Source organism: Pagrus pagrus (assembly GCF_965226575.1).
Source record: "Pagrus pagrus genome assembly, chromosome: 17".
Classification (NCBI taxonomy): Eukaryota; Metazoa; Chordata; class Actinopteri; order Spariformes; family Sparidae; genus Pagrus; species Pagrus pagrus.
Window position 1 is genome coordinate 562,501 of NC_140201.1, and position 10,129 is coordinate 572,629.

The following is a 10,129-nucleotide window of genomic DNA, read 5'->3' on the forward strand; positions in this document are numbered from 1 at the left end:
ACTGGGAGCTGTGTGACTCTGAATGCTTCACAGAGCAGTAAAGCTGCATTGATCATCATGGTTTTATTTAGTATCACTCTTAAAGGGAAACTTCACCAGTTTCACAAACGAGACGACGTTAAATGAACTCAGATATAAAACATTTATCAGGGAGACAGTGGAGACAGTGGAGACAGTACTACATTTCCTGCAGAAGTACTTTTATTTTCCTCTTCTGTGCTTTTGTTCTGTAGTTGTGTTACGATGAAGGATGTGTTGTTGCATCTGGTTTCATGAAAAGTGCTTTTATTGTTGTAAATGTTGTCTTCCTCTCACAGCTGGAGGACAGGAATCATTAGCAACTATTAGCATCCCTCTGACTAGCATTAGCATGGTGAGTGGTGTCCCAGCATGCAGTCTGTTGTTGGAGTGTGAAGAGGAGGCAGCAGCAGGAAGAAGAAGGCTGCAGATGAACATCTCCAGCTCTTCTCTGGCTGTAGTTCAGCTGTGGCATCGTGTTTCTCACTCGGTGTGAATCTGCTTCATATTTCAGACTCAACTCTGTCACAAACTAAAACCTTTAATCTGAAAATCACCGCTGACTCAGGAGGATAATCTCTGATAATTACAGTCCTGGTTCAGTGTAATCCTGCTGATCTGAAGTCAAAACACCCACACAGTCTCCACAGAACTGATCTGTGATCTGTTCTAATCCAGATGTTCAGAAAACATCAGGTAAACACTCAGTCAGTGTTTAATCTGAGTGTGGAGGACATGTTTTAATCTGGTTTAATCCAGCTGTGACACGCTGCTGTCCTCCTGTCCGTCTCTTCTCCTGTCCGTCTCTTCCTCCTGTCCGTCTCTTCCTCCTGTCCGTCTCCTTCTCCTGTCCGTCTCTTCTCCTGTCCGTCTCTTCCTCCTGTCCGTCTCCTTCTCCTGTCCGTCTCTTCTCCTGTCCGTCTCTTCTCCTGTCCATCTCTTCCTCCTGTCCGTCTCCTTCTCCTGTCCGTCTCTTCTCCTGTCCGTCTCTTCTCCTGTCCGTCTCTTCTCCTGTCCATCTCTTCCTCCTGTCCGTCTCCTTCTCCTGTCCGTCTCTTCTCCTGTCCGTCTCTTCTCCTGTTCAAACACTAAACTTTATGTTGTTCACACCTGGTCTCATCAGTCAGTACCGACTGATCCAATCACAACACTTCATGTGTCCTGGACCACACTGAAGGACTGCCTACTCAACTATCGTCCTCTGTGGGAGGAGGAGGAGGAGGAGAAGAAGAAGAAGAAGATTACAAACACACTAACCAGTAACCAGTATAGGCGACTTCTTTGTCCCCAGACTCCCTTAACAAATGTGTCAGTTTAGTGAGTTGTTGAGTTGGAGACACTTTATAAACTGTGTGAAACTCTGTCTCTGACTGATTCTGACTTATTTGTTCCTTCTTGTAAATTCAGCAAATGTTCTACATGACCTTCTTTCTGTCTTTGAGTAGAAACATGGAGTCTGTTTGTCCCAGTGATGGACGGGTTTGTTTCATACAGAGCAGGAAGTGACATCACATCACAGGAGGTCACTCAGACTCAGAGAGCTGAACACTGAGCTCAGTCCGGACCGAGGTGACACCAGGTGTGAACAGGACCTCAGACAGGTCCAGGATGTAGATTAGCACAAACACTGGAGCAGGAAAACCGTTCACCTCGCTCTGGTTTTACTGTGATGCCAAACTTCCCTCCTGGGGACCAATAAAGTTTTATTTTAGTGTTTTATTGTACTAAGAGTCATTAAGTCAAATAATTTTGTACGAGACATTTCCTGAGTGTGTTCATCAGGGATCAGTGTCATTCATCTCCAACACAGAGTCTGACCAGAGGACGTTCAGTTCAGATGTTAAACAGCCTGAAGACCAATAAACAACATATTCTGTCCTCTTTATGTTCGAGCACACAACACAGCCGCTCTGTTAGTTTACTGCAGCTCACACTGAGATTAAAGGAAGGAAGTGAAGGACTAATGAAGCTTAAGGTGCTTCTGAAGATACCACAACTCCCACGATGCATCTGTTTAAGTGCATCGTGGGAAACAGACTGAGTGAAGATGTACAGAAAAACATTCAGGTTCAGACACGAACACACAAAACTGAAGGATTCACACACACACACACACACACACACACACACACACGCACACACACACACAGTGGTAGATCCCTGTGGTGTGTGTGTGTGTGTGTGTGTGTGTGTAAACATCTGGAGACGAGCAGTTTTTCCTCGACAGACAGGAAGAGACAGAACGCAGAAGGAGAAACAACCAGAGAAGAAAAGAGTGGACTGAACATCACAAACAGTCTGAACTATCATCAGGATTAATCAGGGCGGTCCCAACACGACTGTCGGCCGATCACCAATCAAAATGTTCTGTCTTTACTTTATATCATTGGTACTGATCAGCTGCGTTAAACTGTTGAGGGAATAAATCATCAGTGAGAATATTTTGTTGGTGATGTGACGTCACTGCTCCGCCTGCCGACTCAGCTCTGACAGCAGGCTGGTAAAATGATGTCACGTGTCTGTAACTCAAAGTACTTTTACCTCCAGATTGTACTCAGCTGAAGTACTGCAGTACTTTTATTTACTGTAAACTTGTTGAGTTGTCACATTAAACTGCAGTTCACTGTTTAAGGCGTCACGCTCCTCTGAACAGGAACTCTCAGCTGTGTGTTTAGCAGATAGCTCTATTAGCTCCATTAGCTGTTAGCTGTTAGCTGTTAGCCTTTTGTCTGGCAGTCTGGTAACGATGTGGCGCCATCAGTCTCGCATGACATTTAGCAGCACACACAGAAACTGTCTTGAATATTTTGCTTCATCTGATTGGCTCTTCTGAGCGGCGTCTCCAGGCACCAGTATGGATCATAATGCATCAATTATTAGAATCCAATCAAACATCGTTAATATAAACTTTTCTGAAATGGGCCATTCTGCATCACCACTTCTTTTATACTTCAAATATTGTAGTATATTTTGCTGCCAGTACTTTTATACTTTTTCAATAAATATTTCTACACTGTGGTGCTCGTGTGTATGTGCTCGTGTGTATGTGCTCGTGTGTATGTGTATGTGCTCGTGTGTATGTGCTCGTGTGTATGTGTATGTGCTCGTGTGTATGTGCTCGTGTGTATGTGTATGTGCTCGTGTGTATGTGCTCGTGTGTATGTGCTCGTGTGTATGTGTATGTGCTCGTGTGTATGTGTATGTGCTCGTGTGTATGTGCTCGTGTGTATGTGCTCGTGTGTATGTGTATGTGCTCGTGTGTATGTGCTCGTGTGTATGTGTATGTGCTCGTGTGTATGTGCTCGTGTGTATGTGTATGTGCTCGTGTGTATGTGCTCGTGTGTATGTGTATGTGCTCGTGTGTATGTGCTCGTGTGTATGTGCTCGTGTGTATGTGTATGTGCTCATCATGGTTCTGGTGTGGTTGCTAGAAGCTTCTGCTCAGCTCACAGCCCACGAGCTGTTAGCTGAGCTCTAACAGGAGAAAAACCTTCAAACCTTCAAAGCGTTTGCTCACATTTTGTTCCATGTTAACCAACAGAACAGAACCGAACCGAACCGAACCGAACAGAACCCAGTGGAGACTAACGTTACATTTAAAAGTTAATACAACAGTAAATATGAAAACAGTACAGGACGCTCAGCCATTCTTAATGTTATAAACTGTTTATATCCCAGCAGCCTCGTGTGTGTCATCTCTCTGCACTTCCTGCTTTAACACAACTGAACAGTGCAGAGTGCACGATGCTGCACGACGCTGCACGACGCTGCACGACGCTGCACGACGCTGCACGATCTGAGCACGACTGTAGAGACGTTAGCAGCTGTTAGCGCTGCAGCTATCTGACTCATGGTGGGACCTTCAGGTTGGATCTAAATTTAAACTAAAGGACAGCGGAGGTCAAACTGTCCTCAAGTCCTTCCCATCGTGCATCTCCCAGCTGATCAGCTCTGTCCTCAGGGGGTCGCTGCCTTGCTCCAGGGCACGCTGGGAAAGTTGCGATGTTCTCATGGTTTCTATATTTAACTGTGACAGAGTTTAATGTTGCTGAACGCAGCTGAACGCAGCTGAACGCAGCTCAGGACGGCGTGAGAGTCTGCTGAGCGTGTGTGTGTGAGTGTGTGAGTGTGTGTGTGTGTGTGTGTGTGAACATGTAGACTGTGATGTGAACAGATTATTCATTATGTTTACATTATATTTACGTCAGACTAAAAGCAGCTGGTGGGAAAAACTGTTGTCATGAGTCAGAGTGGGTTTGAGACACCCGGAGTCTCAGGTGTGTAATCCAGCTGTGGATCCAGGTGTGGTCAGATCAGCTGAACGTAGCAGCTGCGGTATGTTTTCTAATCACCACAGTTGTTATCTGGTGTCTGTGTGCAGGTGTTACTGCAGAGCAGAGCGGGCAGCGTCTGGTTCAAACATGTCGTCCTGTGGACTACATGAGCTCGTGTTTTCTGTTTCCATGGAGGCAGCAGCTGAAACCACTCGCCTCAGCTCAGCTCACTGTGCGAGCGTCAGCAGTCAAATCCTGCTCAGCTGCTTTCTGTTTAAGCAGCAGCGCTGGTGTTCACTCAGGGACACGTACTGTATGTGGTCCTGAGTCTGAGACCAGTCTCTGCCCCCGCGTCCTCCAATCATCTGTCCCGACAGCTCTGTCTGACTGCATGAGACATTTAACTGAGGAGGAGCGCTGCTCCTCGTCCCTGTGAGTACATTTAAACAGTGATGTGTGTGGTGGCCATTACAACTATCATTCTGATTAAAACACTTTAATGAGATGGGAGCAGATTGTCTCCTGATTGCGACCTGCAGCGCACGAGTGCTTCATCCCAGTGCTCCTGAACGCACCGCCAGCCCTTTTCTGCCCCCCATAAAAACTGCTACCTGTACACAGGCCATGACTGCACGATGATTTAGATCAGTGGACACGTCGACAGGATCAGTTGTGTTTTAATGTTACACATTAACGAGCTCAGGCCCAGTTCAGGCTCATACAGTAACTAGTTTGGCAAAGCAGCCGTCCTGCTGATGAATCCTGAGCTCCATCAGAGCTGTGTAAACAATGTTTATTTCAGAAGGTAGAAGTTTGAATCTGTTTCCTCAGGAGAGTTTCCTCTGTCCTGTCAAGTTTATAACTACAGCTTTTGGTTTTGCTGTTTAAATGATGTTTGCTGCAGTGATCATTGGTGCCCCACTCCCCTCCCTGCAAGGCACATACACCACCCGCCTCACCCGCCTCACCCGCAAAGCCACCACGATTGTGAGCGACGCCAGCCGCCCCGCTCACAGCCTGTTCAGCCTCCTGGCCTCTGGGAGAAGATACCGGAGCCTCTGTGGCCGCGCCACCAGACTCACAGACCTTCAGACTGACTGTCTCTTTGCACTATTACAAACACATCATACAGAAACTTTTTGCTGCTATTTCCTCACACATACAAAGTAGTTTCTTATATTTTATTGTTTACTTTAGTGTTAGGAAATGTCCGTCTTCATCTGTTGTGCTTGTGGAACTGAAAGACGCCTCTCATGAATAAAGCAGAGTGTACGTGAACCCGCCTGTGCAGACGCATCTTACCATCTGAATAACGCGCTCTTTAAGTAGCAGGAAATATTCTGCACCACTGACTTCAGACCAGCTTTTTGTTGGTTTATGACACAATCGCTTTCTGCTGCTGTAAGTTAGGAAAGTCCCATCAGCGCGTCTGATCGATATCGATACTGAATGTGATACTGAATGTTTGCCCTCAGTGTTGTGTCAGCTTTTCCCTGTGGTATTGAACGTCTGTATTTTTCAAGGTATTGTATCAAAGTATCATGACGACACTAGCCGGCCACACCTCTTTTAAGATGAAATAAAATGTGCACACAGGTGAGCGCAAGTACATTAGTTACTTACTACATTAGTTACTACATTAGTTACTTACTACATTAGTTACTTGCTCCTCTTTGCAGCGGATATAAAACCGGGCCGGAATCTCGTTTGTTCATGTCGACGCATCAAAGAGAAGTTTTCTCTGCAACAGAAGAAAACAGGAGACGAATATTAAATCAGAACATATTTCATCAGCTGGTTTCTTCTCTTCATGTCAGGACTCCTCCCACTTCATGTCAGGACTCCTCCCACTTCATGTCAGGACTCCTCCCACTCTCCTCTCTGTATAAACATCAGCCTCTTCACTGTGATAACATCTGATTCATGACCTCATGACTCAAAGTTTCCTGAAGATTCTCAGCAGAGCGACTCCTTAAATCATCCTAATGATCAATAAATCAGACAACCTGGAGGAGTGTGTGTGTGTGTGTGTGTGTGTGTGTGTGTGTGTGTGTTCAGCTGACAGGATGTTCCTCCTGATACAAGTGAAAAACATACTTTCAAAAAGCAACGCTCACCTTCATGTTAGTGTGTATTTGACACTCGACACATTATAATCTGCAGATCTGTGTGTGTGTGTGTGTGTGTATGTGTGTGTGTGTGTGTGTGTGTGTGTGTGTGTGTGTGTGTGTGTGTGTGTGTGTGTGTGTGTGTGTGTTCGGTCTGTGGGAACCAGCTGCTCTCCTGTCTGGTTGATCTGTAGCGCCCCCCAGAGGAGACAAGAAGTGTTTCACACTTTCTCTCACTGTTCTGTTCTCTGTCAGTATTGATCAGGGAGGATGATTAGATCTGATTGATGACATCACATTATCTCGATTAAAGATCATTTAAATAAATGGTTATAATGAATGCATGTAATTGTTATTATAAAGAAGAAGAAGAAGAAGAAGAAGAAGAAGGAGAAGAAGAAGAAGAAGAAGAAGAAGAAGGAGGAGGAGGACGAGAAGAAGAAGAAGGAGGACGAGAAGAAGAAGAAGAAGAAGAAGAAGAAGAAGAAGAAGAAGAAGAAGAAGAAGGAGGAGTAGAAGAAGAAGAAGAAGAAGAAGAAGAAGAAGAAGAAGAAGAAGAAGAAGAAGAAGAAGGAGGAGGAGAAGGAGAAGGAGAAGGAGGAGGAGAAGAAGAAGAAGAAGGAGAAGGAGAAGGAGAAGGAGGAGGAGAAGGAGAAGGAGAAGGAGAAGGAGGAGAAGAAGAAGAAGCCCATCACAGTCAACATGTCTGACACTCCCTCCACGCTCAGTCATCTCAACAACACAGAGACAAGACACGAGGACAGTTCCACGTTTAAAAGACAGACGCGTCTCCTCGCGTGCTCAGTGGACACACACAGCATGGCGACATATTTTTGGCGCACGTGGGCCCCATACTGTGCTGCAGGTCTGCGCGGTTTGTCCCGCTGCTGTTGCCGTACCGACCTGTCGGCGCACACACTCGCGCATGCGCTGCTTGGGTCGGGCAGCGGGACGGAGATGGAGCAGAGCTGTCGGAGCAGCTTCATCAGAGACCAGGCTGTGTTCCTCACAGGGTCCAGATGTTCCGGTCCAGATGTTGAAGAGTCCGTGTTGTTAGAACCGTTTAACATCTGAACGACCTGCTGCTGTTCACGGAGCTAGTGGAGTTAGCTTAGCATGCTAGCTGAAACAAGAGTGAAGAGTTGGACGGAGAGTCCGGAGGAATAATGTCGACCGAGCTGCTGCAGGCTGGTACCGGGCCCGAAGGTTCGTTCAGCTGTCTGTGACTCTTCCTTCAAGAACACACTCTTTATTAAACCTGTGTTGATATCGGTGCACGTGACGTCAGACCAACAGACAGAACTGTTCTGGAGGAACATTGTGTTGTGGATCTGCAGCAGAACTGTTCTGGAGGAACATTGTGTTGTGGATCTGCAGCAGAACTGTTTTTACTGGGTCACAAACTGAAGCTTATGATCCATAAAATCACCCAGAACATCCACAGAAACACACTTTAATCATCATCATGTTTAATTTGCTTCTCAGGAAGAATTTTGATCAGAACTCTTTAAAATATATAAAATAAGTTGACTCGTGGGTTCACAGAACCGCACCGTTAACTGGGTCAGTCTGAGCTCAGAACCAGATCAGAACCAGAGTCTGTGATGAACTTCTGCACCAAGTCTCACCATGAGGCGGTTTGTCTTTATCTTTTCTTTTCTAACGTTTGTACTCGGATGAAACCAGAACCGCCCTCAGTGAGGCCCGGCGGTCCTCTTTAATTCAATCAGGTCTAATCCAATTTCACTCTGAATGTGAAACCACCCTCGACTGATTAACTCTGACTGACCCGTCACAGACAGACACCAGGACAACAAGACAAAGCACATCAGGGTTTATTGTCACTGCTGGTGGTTCTGGTCCAGTTGAACAAAGGTTCACAGTAACTCTCCGGACCTTCATGGTTCATGATGTTCATCCTAACACAGTGGACTCGTTGAATACTGACACCTACCGGTCCAAAGCGTCAGTAATTCAAACAGTGAAATGTGAGACGATGGTTTGTGTTCTGAGGGACGGTGTGGACTTCTTCCTGCAGCGCCACCCTGTGGTGTTCAGAGGACGGGTCCAGACTCCCTGTCGTAAACCAGGTGTTCAGATTAGTTGATGAGTCAGAGTTAACTGACACCCTGCAGCCAATCAGGCGGCAGTATTCACCTGAACGTTAACTGAAACGTGTCTTTAATCTCCACAGACGTCCAGCAGCTGGTGATTAAAGAAGAGGTTCCCCCTGAGCAGCAGGAGTGCAGCTCCAGTCTGGACCAGGAGGAACCAGAACCCCCACACATTAAAGAGGAACAGGAGGAACTCTGGACCAATCAGGAGGACGATGACATCACCAAATTCACTGTTAAGAGTGAAGATGAAGAAGAAGACGAGGAACCTGAGTCCTCACAGCCTCAAAGACAGACTGAACAGATGGAGACAGCAGCTGATAGAGAGGACTGTGGAGGACCAGAACCAGCCAGGACCTCAGATCCAGATCGACATCTACAACCTGACACTGATGAGACCGACGACTCTTCTGACCCTGAGGCTGATAAAGCCTCTGAACCTCAGACTGGACGCGCCGCGAGCTCTGAGGACGAGAGACGCCCGCAGGAACCGGACGGGGTCCAAACAGCAGAGAAACCGTTTATCTGTGCGATCTGTGGTAAAAGATTCCCACAGAAGAAATCCATCAGGGACCACATGAGACTCCACTCAGAGGACAAACGCTTCAGCTGCCCCTTCTGTGAAAAAACCTTTCAAGTGAAAATCGATGTTGTGAGACACATGAGGATCCACACCGGAGAGAAACCCTTCAGCTGCTCCGTCTGCGGGAAAGGCTTCGCACAGAACTCAACTCTGACCTCACACCTGAAGGTCCACACAGGAGAGAAGCCGTACACCTGCTCCGTCTGCAAGGCCAGCTTCAGTTTTAAAGGCCACCTGTCGACTCACATGAGGATCCACACCGGGGAGAGACCGTTCAACTGCTCCGTCTGTGGGAAAGGATTCACCGTGAACGGGAATCTGAGGCGACACATGCTCGTCCACACGGGAGAGAAACCGTTCAGCTGCTCCGTCTGCGGCAAAAGATTCGCTCAGTTCGTTCAGATCAGAAGACACAAGTGTGCCGGTGCTCTCAGCTCAGATCAGTGAAGCTGCTCCGGTTCTCCAGCAGGACTGAAGCTCTGAGGACAGAGACTGGACCCCACACTGAAGACTTCAGGACTGAATCCTCCTCCCTGCTACACGTCAGACACTCAGCGGTGTCGGGTCAACACTCGGATCAGACTAAGGCAGCTTCTTCTCTCCACTGGCGCCGAGTGTTTGTGACCCAGCTGCCGTGGCGAAGACAAACGCAGGAGGAGCGGCTCAGATCACAGCGAGGCTGGACGTCGTATTCTGGACTCGATCTGTCCTGATGAGTAAAACGTGAACTGTTCACAGACTCTGAAACATAGTTCTGACTTTTCCGACCCGTTTCCCTGCAGTATTTATTTGTCAGGTGCTGTTGGTGTTGTAATCCTTCTTCAGTGGGTCTGTGTCCGGTCCGGACTGGACAGGACATGTCCCTCGGTCTGTATTAAATCTAAGGTTTGGACCATGTCTCAGACTTTGAGGTTGGTGATTTAAATCAGTATCAGACAAATAAACGTGATTGATTCTGACCCGGTGTGAACGGAACCAATCAGATTTAAAAACACAACGTAAGATTTTTTGTTTGAGAATAAAAAGAGTCGA

The 10,129-nt window shown here is 47.0% G+C and overlaps 1 protein-coding gene across 2 annotated transcripts; it reads left to right on the top strand.

Moving 5' to 3' along the window:
* The first annotated feature begins 7,338 nt into the window (after positions 1 to 7,338).
* LOC311272247 (uncharacterized protein) lies at positions 7,339 to 9,994 on the top strand. 2 transcript variants are annotated; one of them, XM_084378542.1, is made up of 2 exons: positions 7,339 to 7,606; positions 8,595 to 9,994. In XM_084378542.1, exons 1-2 carry the CDS (start codon positions 7,567 to 7,569, stop codon positions 9,542 to 9,544), a joined length of 990 nt encoding a protein of 329 aa, XP_084234668.1. In that variant the 5' UTR covers positions 7,339 to 7,566; the 3' UTR covers positions 9,545 to 9,994. The 2 variants fall into 2 exon arrangements, with proteins under 2 accessions (XP_084234668.1, XP_084234667.1); XM_084378541.1 differs by lacking the exon at positions 7,339 to 7,606 and adding an exon at positions 7,649 to 8,490.
* The last annotated feature ends 135 nt before the right edge of the window (positions 9,995 to 10,129 follow it).

Bases quoted from the DNA above. Each gene is read 5' to 3' on its own strand.
- LOC311272247 (XM_084378541.1), top strand. From the start codon at position 8,301: ATGGTTCATGATGTTCATCCTAACACAGTGGACTCGTTGAATACTGAC. The intron at 8,491-8,594 runs GTGTTCAGATTA...TAATCTCCACAG, and splicing joins GACTCCCTGTCGTAAACCAG to ACGTCCAGCAGCTGGTGATT.